This window comes from Nothobranchius furzeri, chromosome 11, assembly GCF_043380555.1.
Source record: "Nothobranchius furzeri strain GRZ-AD chromosome 11, NfurGRZ-RIMD1, whole genome shotgun sequence".
Lineage (NCBI taxonomy): Eukaryota > Metazoa > Chordata > Actinopteri > Cyprinodontiformes > Nothobranchiidae > Nothobranchius > Nothobranchius furzeri.
This window is the reverse complement of record NC_091751.1, coordinates 41,885,273-41,897,363: the sequence shown is the minus strand read 5'-3', so window position 1 is coordinate 41,897,363 and position 12,091 is coordinate 41,885,273. Positions and strand designations below refer to the sequence as shown.

At 40.8% G+C, this 12,091-nt stretch overlaps 2 protein-coding genes across 5 annotated transcripts in view; one reads left to right on the top strand and one right to left on the bottom strand.

Annotated features, from left to right (window-relative positions):
* Window positions 1–2,889, top strand: part of zzz3 (zinc finger, ZZ-type containing 3) — a 15,605-nt gene extending 12,716 nt beyond the window's left edge. For all 4 annotated transcript variants that reach the window (XM_015956177.3, XM_015956179.3, XM_054746879.2 and 1 more), the window contains exons 9-12: window positions 5–154; window positions 1,018–1,152; window positions 1,525–1,625; window positions 2,524–2,889. In XM_015956177.3, the coding sequence (XP_015811663.1) occupies window positions 5–154; window positions 1,018–1,152; window positions 1,525–1,625; window positions 2,524–2,671 (534 nt within the window). In that variant the 3' untranslated portion in view covers window positions 2,672–2,889. The remainder of the gene's footprint in view (window positions 1–4; window positions 155–1,017; window positions 1,153–1,524; window positions 1,626–2,523) is intronic.
* Window positions 2,890–5,444: 2,555 nt separating this feature from the next.
* The window catches only part of ak5 (adenylate kinase 5), a 125,450-nt gene continuing 118,803 nt past the window's right edge, over window positions 5,445–12,091 (bottom strand). Inside the window, exon 14 of the mRNA XM_015956174.3 lies at window positions 5,445–5,675. Within this exon, the coding sequence (XP_015811660.1) occupies window positions 5,601–5,675 (75 nt within the window). The 3' untranslated portion in view covers window positions 5,445–5,600. The remainder of the gene's footprint in view (window positions 5,676–12,091) is intronic.

The following is a 12,091-nucleotide window of genomic DNA, read 5'->3' as shown; positions in this document are numbered from 1 at the left end:
TCAGGCCTCCAGTAAGAGACAGCACCACCTTAACAAGCACCTGTACCGACCCTCCACCTTTCTCACCTCCTACGAGCCTCCGGTCTACATGGATGAAGAAGACGAGCGCTCCCCATATTACAACAGCCTGCAGGACCCTTCTGCTGATGACTCGGTCAGTCACGTGTCACTTTTTACTAGTCTCACTAGTTTTTAACTGGTTTAGTGACTGGGAGACACTAGATGTGCTTTAATTAGCTAATCACACGCCCTCGTGTCCTTTCTCATGATAGCAGTGACCTTTGCGATGACGACTGATCAAAGCTACAAGCAGCAGTGGCGCTACAGGACGTCATCGCTACTTTTGTTCCTCAATCCGTTTAAATAATTAACTCGTCTTCATTCTAACTCCAGTCATGTTAGTGTGATTTTTTAAAGTCAGAGCCTTTGTTGCTTTGCAGCTCCTGAAACTCGCCGTTATCAAAGCTTTGACATTTCTTTGATGGCAGTGACCTTTGAGTGAATCTGGTTACCGCCACCCTGCCGAGAACACAGATGGTTTTTCTCCGTCAACCTGTTAGCAGAATCCTCTTACATCACTAGCACAGAGAAAAATCACCAAGGTGTTTGTGCCACAGAGACACTCACCCCGTCAGGTTGTGCTTTAATTTGGCTCACAAGTCCTGTGCAATTTGATGGGTTTAATTTGCATTTTTGTCCTCTTTCTTTGTTTTCTGCATGACGAGGAGGAGGCAGATTTAGGTCAGATGTAGCAATCAGTCACACTGTGAAGGACACCCAGATTTTCTCTTGCATGCTGAAGGACAATCTGGTGCAGCCCTGCATCTAAAAACAGGAATGTGATGCTGTTTTTGCTGCAAAGACGCATCCTGGTGCAGATTTATCAACAAAAAGAGAACATATTTGGCCCTGAGTTTCGTGTTGACATGTGTTGATTTATTTTTTTTAGCTTAATGCCTGTCAGTCACCTCCCTGACTCCCTGTTTCTGTTTTTTTTCTGTCTTCCTGCTAACTCAGGATGAGGAAAGCATTCCTGTGGAGCTGAGGAACCTGCCCGAGTACAAAGAGCTTTTAGAGCTGAAGCGGTTGAAAAAACAGAAACTACAGGAGATCCACGAGGAAAAGGACGAGGTCCAGCACGTTGGCTACAAGGTGAAGCCTCTGCATGTCACCATGACAACACATGTCAGTTAGGAAGGACAAGTTCAAATGCTGATCTGATTGTGTCGTTTTTTATTAAGCGATGGTAAGTTTAAAGATTTATCTGCATGTCTGCACTGTAGCACGGATGCAGGTTCAAATTCAGCTTTGCTGCACAGGATTTTCCCATCATGCACGAGTGGGTTTTATCCCACAGGTCAAAAAACTGGGCACCAGGAAACCCCTCCGTAGGAATACGACTTCACACACGCATGCACACACACATTCAGATAAATGAGGACAGGTGATTCCCTAGAAATCTGTCTATAATCTGTGTTTTGTCTTGCGGAGGTTTGATTTCTTTGTTTTCTTGTTTTGTTGCAGTGTGATCTGTGCGGCACCGAGCCCATCCAGGGAGTCCGCTGGCACTGTCAGGATTGTCCGCCGGAGAACGCTGTCGATTTCTGCTCCAACTGCTCAGACTGGTGAGCTCCTTCAATATTAGTGGATCATTAAAGATCAGCAACTTCCATCCAAACCTGGTGACCATCTGAGCTGTTTTTAAAGAGCAGGTTCACAGAGAAACCATATTTCACTTATTTATTTGAAAATGATCAGTAACTGAGTTTAACACAGGCTAAACATGAAAATAGTTGACAGATCGACGTCACATTTATGGACTCACCCATCTTTACTTGTGACGGAAAAGGCTGTTGTTGGTTCAGTGTCCAGGAAACTGCAGAGAACGTTTCTGCTAGTAGAAGCTAACCGTTAGCATTAGTGACTCCACCACACAGCAGAAGTCCTTCAGGCTTGTGTTATTGTTGGAGATAAAACATCAACGTTGCAGAGCAAACAGTCAGTGGTAGAGTTGCGTTGATGTTAGCCAATCAGAGGCGAGAACACACACAGGACATTTTATAGGTTACACACAATTATTTACAGTAACAGACAACTTTTTTTTTAATTAGAATTTCTGATATAAAAACTACAGATATGAGCTTTCTCGATAAGCAGTGCATTATGGGATACTTTGCTGTTCCAAGTCTGAAGGATGCATCAGTGCATTCCCGATACAATGGGCCGAGCAAGAACACCTCAGGGAACTTTGAGTGAACTTGCCATGATGCGTAATTAGGATTGGAACAGTGCTTGGGCTGGCGTTGATGACGTCACGAGTTCAGACGAGTATGCATTGAGAGAAACGGCCTATCAGTGCGAGTTGTTTTTTACGGCTTTGTGAGGAAGCAGAGGAGGCTCTGAAGTTAAGATATTTTTGTATTTTAACAAATCTCTCTGACCGTGTCTGGCTGCAGATGTAGTCCGTCATAATTACACTAACACAGCGATGGTCTCATGCTTGTCTCCCTCCTCGTCTTCCAGCCTGTTGAAGACGGAGACCCACAAACCGAACCACCACCTGGAGCCGGTGTATCAGCCAGACACCTTTCTGGACAGGGACTACTGCCTGCCGAGCACTGGCACAGGCTACAACTACCTGGACCCTAACTACTTCCCAGCCAACAGATGACAGGGTCCCAGGCGCCCCTAGCTCAAAGCTCTCTCTCCACATTTCCCACAGGCCACTCTGTGCACGGCTCCATCCTCCAAGAGATCCGCCTAACTGACCATCAGGCAGGCAGGCCAGCAGGCACTCAGCCAGCCAGCCGTGGGCCTTGGAGCAGCTGGTGGGAGGGGGGCTGTTGGTAACGGACAATTCTGACTTGAGCAAAGGAGGGTCATGTTAAAAAAAAGAAAAACGAGTGGCCAGAAACACCTCAGCCAGGGTATTCAACGGTGATTAGAAAAATTACACTATTTTTAAAACAAGAGCAGGAAACAGAAGGCACACAACATTCCTGAGCTCCGTGACTCCAGGAGAGTCGCCCCACCCCCACTGGACTAGATTAATCCGGTGAAGCGCCATCTAGTGGAGAGACCAAGCTCATCTGTTTGGTGGTTTCAATGTGTGTGTGTGTGTGTGTGTAGTCTCCGTTTTATGCAAGAGTGAAAAGTATTTTAGATGGAGTATTTATGAGTCACTGGCTGCTTCAGCGTATGAAATCCCAGTCCGTTCTGCAGACTGACCACGTCAACATGTCACTGTCACACACCGCAGCTCCCCCCCCACCCCCAACACACACACCCGCACACACACACACACACACACCCGTTTCTGTTGCTTTTCCCACAAAACCATGGAAGCACTACAACACAGAGAGAAACTTTTCCTTTGAAGGCAGAACGACAACGGGTGGAAAAACAAAGTTGTGTTCTCCATTTCTTTATTTCCTTTCCTCTCCCCGTCGTGTGCTGTTGTTGATCATGTTGAGTGTTCAAGTGTATTGTGGAAAAGTGAAAAGTAGCCACCGCTAGTTGCTGTGTGTCATTAAAATAAAACACACACAAAAACAAAAAAAGACAACTGTTTGGTTTGTTTCGGCAGGAGACCTCGAACCCGACCACTTCTTTGGCTCCGTTGACCCACTCTCTTTGTTCTTGATCCCATCATCTTGATCTTTCATTTTGCAACCCTCTTTTAAAGGTCCATTTAAAAGATTGTATTTTTATTAATCTATTTAAAACCTGAATAATTAAGGTAGTGGCTGGTGCCTCCGCAGTGGAACGACCCACACAGTTTTATATACATAGATTTTGTTGTGCTTGAGTAGACACCATTTTATATGGTTTTTGTCTCTTTCCTTCACCCCCTTTTCCCTGCTTCAGTATCTGTGTATAACAGTCTGTTCTTATGTAAAAATATAATGTAAAATAAATAAATGCTAGAGGAGAGCTGTGGAAATAAAAGTATGTGAAAAATGTTTTTACATCTTTGCTTGTTTTATTATAATTTACATTTTAGCATTAGGCTTTGTCTAAAAAATTATACTTATTTTTTAGTGTTTAGATATTTAGTCAGATTCTTTTGGGTTAAACATTTAAAGTTTACCTACAGCATTAGATATTATTACCTTAAACACAGAAAGATTTGATGTATTTGATGAAGCTGAGAAAAAGGGAGCACATCACCCCAATTTTAGCTTCGCTGCACTGGCTGCTTGTCGATTTTTAGGGTCCAGTACAAGGTTCTTTTATTGGCTTTTAAAGCTGTACATGGCCTTGCTCTGCAGTATGTGTGCGAACTTCTAGTAGCTCACTCCCCGTCTCGGTCACTGAGGTCAGCAGCTGACCAGTTTCTCCTGGAGGTGCCGAGAACGAAGAGAAAGCTCAGGGGTGATGGAGCCTTCTCAGTAGGTTGTGGAATGCACTCCCAATCCAGATTAGGATGGTTTCTTCACTGTCGGGTTTTAAACACTCATCTGTTCTCAGTTGCTTTTAATTCAGTTTGAGAATGCATCTGTTTTAGTAGCTTTTATGTCACTTTTATATGTTTGTTTTTGTCATGTCTTTGCTTTTTGATTAACTTATTTTCAGTGTTTTAGGAAACTTCTGTTCGTTTTGGCTTGTTATGCACTTTGGTCAGCTTTTATGCTGTTTTAAAGTGCTGCATAAATAAAATTGACTTGACTTAACCAGATTTTTAAAATCCAAATTAGATTGTTTTAAGTGATACTCTAACTAATCATCCCATACCTTTATTTTTATGTTAATATAATTCTCATCATTATTATTTACAAGGTGTTGCCTAAATTGCTTGCTGTTTTCTTGCTGTGGTCGTCAGCAGCTGACTCAAATGTTAAATACATCCGAACTCTAGGCTATCCTAAATCTGTTCTGCAGGACTGTGTAAAATATTTAAACCTCTCCTAATTTCTTCATGCTGTCTTGAAAGCCTTCAAACTGGTTCTGAGTCTGTGTTTTAGCACTAAGCAGCTGGAAACTCCCTTTACTTCCGGATGATTAGTGATCTTCTCACCAGCAGATGAGGCTGTCAGATCATCCGTCCCACAACCTTCCACACCAAACAAGACTCAGGAAGGCTCTTGTTAAAACAAACCACTGGCTTTATTGAATGTTTAATACCAGACTCAAACAGGAACCGGTACGATGAGCTTGTAAACATACAAATGCAGTAATCCTGAACTGGCCCAAAGCTTTTCGCCAAATGAGCAAAAGGCAGTTTTAAGCTGAACTGTTAAGTCTTGCATGCTTGTTACAATATGAAGCATAGTGCTGAGCACACGAGTGAACACACACTGACATTGCCACCTTGTTTTTAGCATGGTGGAACATTCAGCATGCTCTCAGTCACAGCAGAGAGGTCTGCTTCCTCTGTACAGTTATGAGCCTCGGTCCGGCAGCTAGCAGCGAAAACTGAGGTTAATGTGAGAGGAGGAGGAGGCATGTGGGAGAAGCAACATGAGAGGGAGGCTTTCACTGAATGCAGGTAAGACATGCAAACCACTAGAGTTCAATAAGCTGGTGAAGGTGTGAGGTTATGTGAAGGAGGGTCTTCATAGGTGGGCCTGCTGGAACTCAGATGGGGTCAATGTTGGGAATCAGAAAGAGGAAGAGGACTCCATGGCTTGGCAGATCTGGGCGAACACTTCATTCGGTGACCTCTCAGCGTCGATCTGCAGGAAGAGAGACAAAAAAATGCTGTCAGAAGCCATCAGCGCCTTCATGTGGAGTTCAGAAGGAGCCTCCGTACCTGTGGTGGCATTTAAACACACACACACACACACACACGCACACACACACACACACACACACACACACACACACGCACGCACGCACGCACGCACGCACGCACGCACACACACACACACACACACACACACACACACACATGGCATTTAAACCTTCAAACAGCTCATTTTTAAAGGGACGGTTCATCTCCAAACACAAAGTCTGTGATTTTCCTGTTTGTTAGTGGAAACATCAGAGTCAGATGTCACCTTTAAGGCCACGTCTTTCAGCAGACATCCCCAAATATCCAACCGACTCAGATATGAACTAGGTAAATTGCATTTCTTGCAGAAATGCTGTTTGAATGCTGGATAGCTTAAACTGTTAGCTGAATCAGCTTAATAGCTGAACTGAAGCTGAAAGTACGCAAAACTGTCAAAATGAGCTGAATGTGTTGAAAGATGTAGAAGCAAAAACCACTAATGAGCAAATAAAGCACAAAAAGTAAGTGAAGAATGGGTGAAAAATAATCCTAAAAAGCAAAAAACTGAAATCTGTGAACATTGTATAAAAATCTGGACAGCTACAGTGTCTAAACATCTGTTATTTCAGTAGGACTAGTTTAACGGTTTAATTTTTACATTTAGCTGAACTGTGAAATCAGCATCATATGCTGAATTCAGAAACTGATTCCTGAAGCTGCTGAACAGCTGAAGTGAAGCTTAAACTAAGCTAAACTGCCAAAATGAACCGAATGTATTTAAACATTTAGAAGCAAAAATCACCAACAAGTGTAATAAAGCTCAGAATATAGGTGAAGAATGGACAAAAAATGCTAAAAAGCAGAAAACTTTAATCTTTGAACATCGATTCAAAACTCAAAATTTGAAATGTTGAACAGCTGGCATTTGAATGAGAATAGTTTAATGGGTACATTGTTACAATTGGCTGAACTATGAATTTAGAAATATTTGCTGATATATGAAACTGATAGATTAACAAATGTTCAGACTTGATATGGGATGGATGAATGACATGACGGATAGATTGGTGGATGGATGTTAGATGGTTTATTGGATGGATGGATAGATAGATGGATGGATGGGTGGATGGATGGGTGAATAGTAGCATATATGGATTTATATGTGGATGGATGGATTCCTTAGGCCAAGCCGATCGATTTCATGTATCTCATGTGTGGGTGAGTAAGTCCATTTAGCCAGAAGATGATTGACCTCTCTCAACCAATCAGGGAGCTGGGAGGGAGCGGGGCACTTTCCCACCTTCTGACGGTCAATCAAATTGAACTTGTTTCTAGTTTTAAATACAGATAGTTCAAAAAGATCAAAAACAGAAGTCTGTTAATGGCTCAATATTCAGCTTTTTATATTCATTCCTATGAGACTTGGTCAAAGTGATTTGTAGTTCCTTGTGTTGCCATGGTAACAGATGACAGGAGTCTGCATTAACAAAACAATGTACAATGTCACATGGCTCATTTAAACTTTGAATAACATTTCTATATTAAAGTATGTTGATACAGTTGTGTCTAAAATGTTGTTAAATGTTGTTGCTAAGCACATTGCCATGGTAACGCAGAACACAATATCAAGTTAATACAAGACTCCTGGGACCAAGCAGGTTGAATTGATGTATCATATGTGTGGGTGCATATTTCCTTTTAGGCAGAAGACGATTGAAAACTCTCAGCTAATGAGAGAGCAGCGAAGGAGAAGGGGGCGGTTCTGACTAGTGTTAAAATGTCAGCTATGCTGCTAGTTTTAAGTGTATAGAGCTCAGAAAGATAAGAAATAGCAGTATGTTATAGGCTCAATATTAGGCTTTTCACATTTATTTCAATAAGACTTGTTTGGGGATATACTTATGCACTTGTGTTATCATGGTAACAGATGACAAATTTAAAATTGAATACAAGATTCCTGAGACCAAGCTGGTCGATTTGATGTGTCATAATTGTGGGTGCTCGATCCTGCTTGGACAGAAAATGGTTGAACATTCTCAACCAATCAGAGAGCAGCACTGTTTTCCCGCCTTTTCCCCCGGCTGTTGGAGGCCTGCAGCTGTACTTCTTCCCAGTGTTGCCAACTTAGCGATTTTGTCACCATTTCTAACAACTTTTCAGACCCCCTTAACGACTTAAAAAAAAAAGTGCCTAGCGACAAATCTGGCGACATTTCTGACCCCCCTCAGCTACTTTGACTACAACTTTGTAGCCGACTTTACCTGCAGATTAGAGATGCATCTGAAGCGACAGGACCGTCCTTCCTTCCAGAGGATCAGAAAGAAAAATGATCTGCGCATGTGTATGCAGCATGATCACTCTACCCCCGTTGACCAATAAAACCTTTTGTGGGTTTTCACAAGTCCATTATTTGAGATGGCCACCTGAGCTACATAAAGAGCAACTGCTCCTTCCGCCATCCTGCCGCATTTCGGCAGCTGAGCTCGGCTGGCATTGGCTGGCAGCGTCGCACTCACCCATGGCTTCTCGCACCACTTGTGGTGCATTCAAGGAACATTGGGACTCTATGATGACTTCAATAATGTAGCACATTTAAAACTTTTATAAAAAACAGAATAATACTGAAATACTGTAGTACCTCAGGTCATTGGCAGTTTGCATGTAACGTTTCTGAATACTAAATACGGCCTGCTTCTTTTTACACAAAAGTACTAAAAACAACAAAACCAAACAAAAATATATATATTTATTATCTTTTAGGTCAATATATAGCACTGAATCACAACAGAAGAATACATCTCAAGGCACTTGAAAACTACAAGAGAAAATTCATTTTAATTCAATCATACATACATTCCTATCAATTTAATATTTTTGTGTTCACGAATTCCATTCTCTTCAGACAAAACAGAAATATTCCTTCCATTTTCATGTGCCATCTTTAATTGATGTTTTAAAGGCTGCTGTTTTGTATTCTATGGGTTTTTTATTTTAATAAAATATTAAAAAATAAAAAAATAATTTTTTAAATAAAATCATGCAGGATTTATTTGAATTTACTCTACAAGACCGGTGACGTCATGACGCAAACGTGGTGACGTCATCACGCAAACCAGGTGACGTCATTGTGTCATATGCATATTAGCACGTGACATCATCTGGTGACATCTAGCAACTTTTGGGGGGAACTTCAGCTACTTTCAGTCGAAAACAGTTGGCAACACTACTCCTTCGTGTTAATGAGAGAAGCCTTTAAATCTGTCCTTCAGAAGTGAATTTGGACCTGTCAATCTTCTCATCACCATTCGAAAAGTACTGCACCGATTTGAAAAATTCAAAAAGTGTGAGCGGCAGAAGGCTTTGATGGTCACCTGTGTGAATTTTTATGTTCCTACCATGACTTGGCTAGAAGCTATGACGAGAACATTTTAGCTGTCTGAAGCCGATCGGAGGAGAACATCTCTGTTCCTTTAACATGGGTTTCAATGAGACAAAATCAGGGTCTCTCCTCCTTTTGAGACTTGTAGAGAAATAACTAACACTTACAGATAAAATGAAACCCATTCTGAAAAGCTGATAAAAACCCCTACTTTTTGAGATATAATTTGTTTCGGTACTCCAAACGGTCTGGGTGTTGGAAAGATTTGTTTCCAGAAAATGTGAAGGTCAAAAGTTAGAGTGCGGAATTTTCAGTTTAGATTGGTGAGAGACATTTTTTTTTAATTTAAATATTCTCAAAATATATGAACCGTACGACCACAATGTTTGGAGTACATTCATGATTTATAGCTCAAAACGAAGGGATATCCGTTAGCTGCAAGCCAGCGTGTGTATTATTTCAATCGGACTTACGGTTTTCTCAGGACAATGTCAGAAATGGAGCAAAGGAGGGTCATTGCTCCTATCTCTGCCCATTATAATTTTTGAGATTTTTTCTGAAAATCTTGAGCCGTACCTCAACTTCTACCTGTGATATTAGAAAAACTGTAACAGATATGTAAAAGATTTGTTAACCAGTAATAGCTGAAAGTCTTGTGAGTTTGTTGAAACTTGAATGAGGTCTCTAGGTTAAAGTTAACCTATAAGAGTTCAAATAAGTGATAGGATTTAGCTGAAAATTGAGCAATCCCATTCATTTCAATGGGACCAAAAATCGCAGAAAAAGCTGAATATCTCAAAAAGTATAAAATATTTAAATACCAAAAGTCATTGCCGGCATAAGCTGAACGAGCTGAACGTTTTGATACCAACAATTGTGTAAATAGTTGAAGAATTATGGAAGTTATTAAATGCCAAATAACGTACGGAAGCAGAATTATAATAAACCGACCAATAACTATAAAGAGAAACAGGATCACTATAGTTTCAAAGCTGTACAGCATTCAAACAATTACTTAAAGTTGCTTCCAGTCTGTAGAATATCTAAGAAGGAAGTCTGGGCGCATTCGAGAGCCTTCACTTTATTTAAAATTAAACATTTGTGCTCTAAACTGAAAGGTTCCTCCAAAGTCTGACCGAGATTAACTAAAAAAAGTTTTACACCCAAAAATCTTAAAATGTTCCCTGTTAGATAAATAACTGATAAAGTAAAAAGGAGGAAATATGTTCTCTTTGTTTGAAAACTAAAGCTTATTTCTTTTCTGACCGTGAGCTAAAAGGTTGAGCTTCATAATTAAATCCAGACAAATTTAGCAAAAAAATCATGAAGCAGCTACCACCGTGCTTCACACTGGGGGCGATGAAAGCTTTTACTTGAAGATTAAAGGCATAATCTATCATCCCAGCAGAGCAGATTACCTTTCAAGCTGCAATAGATTAAAAAAAGAAAAAGAACAGCTCTGCATCAGGAAATAGACACGTGCTTTATTGATGGCTGTGCGGCGTTTCGTGACTCCCTTTAAAAGAAACTTGGTCATCAATAGTGTTATTCATTCCACTCCTGCTTCAACGAACCTTTTATTAGTCTGTTGTAAACATGCATCCAGAACATTTCACCCTGGTTTTGACCCTGTTGACTTTAGACTTTTTAAATGAAAACAAGGCAGGAAATAAAAAGGAATAAAAGTTACCATGCATGAAAAATAAATGATCAGATTCCACCTCATGTCATGTTAAGATAATTATATGTGTTTTCTTTTATCATGCTTTATGCTTTTATTACATTTAAAGGGACTTTACAGAGTTTTGAATTTTTATGCTCGCGATTGCCCCCTCAGGCCAAAAGCGTAACGGCAGCTTCAATAGTAGGCTCGTGTGCGAGGCGTGCATGCTGTACGTGTACACTCCTTAACGAAAATAACAGCTGAGACAGTACCTTGTGTGTGTGTGTGTGTGGCCCGGAGGACAGAGGACAGGAGAACGCGCAGTTAATTAATTAAATAATTTGGTTCTGTACTTTTCTCTTCAGCACAGCCGACAAAGGTTTAAGATGGGTCAGTCCTCCTGCATGCTCAGATCATGCCCTTCCCTTGCTTGAAAAATTGTTCCAAAATGAAAGTTGAACCCACATCTTTTTTTATCTGTGAATTCTATGCTGTTCTGCGAGTTTCAAATAAAAATTTGGGCATTTTACTGTAAAAAAAATATACCATTAATGTAAAAAATAAACTCTAAATAAACTATGTTCACATCCAGAATCAAACCCAGGTCTTCTGCACGAGAATGTAACATCTTACTAGGTGAGCTAAAGCGCCAGTGACATCCTTTGTATCTGTAACATTTATATCCTTGATGACAGCTGAAACAACGTTCAAAGAACGGTTCAGAGCGAAAATAGCTATTTTGTTGCTAATTTGCAGGAAATATCTAGAAGAAAGTTCTACAAAAAGTAGCTAAGGGTCCTCAGAAATGTAACTAGCTTTGTCACTAGGCGTTAGGAACAGCGACAAAGTGGCACTGCCTCACTCTCTGCTGCTAAAGCTACGGACAGCAAATGCTACAGGCTATGCCTGAGCGTGAACGCGCATGAAGCAGCCTGCTCGACCAGAGCAGCTCTCTTTTTCTGTGATTTTACAGAAAAACAGGCAATCACAGTAAAAATTCCAGGGCTCATTCTACAGGACCAGGGCATTGCAGGAGAATGTATGAAGAAGAAATTTATTATTTCTATACATGTTTTGGCTGTCAAACTTCCATAATGCCCCTTTAAAGATTTTACCATTTATGCTGAACAGTTGCTGTATTGTTTGAAGTCTCACAAGGAGACTTTAAGAATGCTGAGCCTTGGTCCTGACCTAATGTGACCCAAGGACAACTGCTGACTCGTGCAACTGTCTGTTGCACATTGTGTGATTAGACACGGATTAGAAAAACATTATGTTCATTGTGTGATGCTGAATGCTCTTCTGTGTGAAACTTGTAACAATTACTGAATACTGA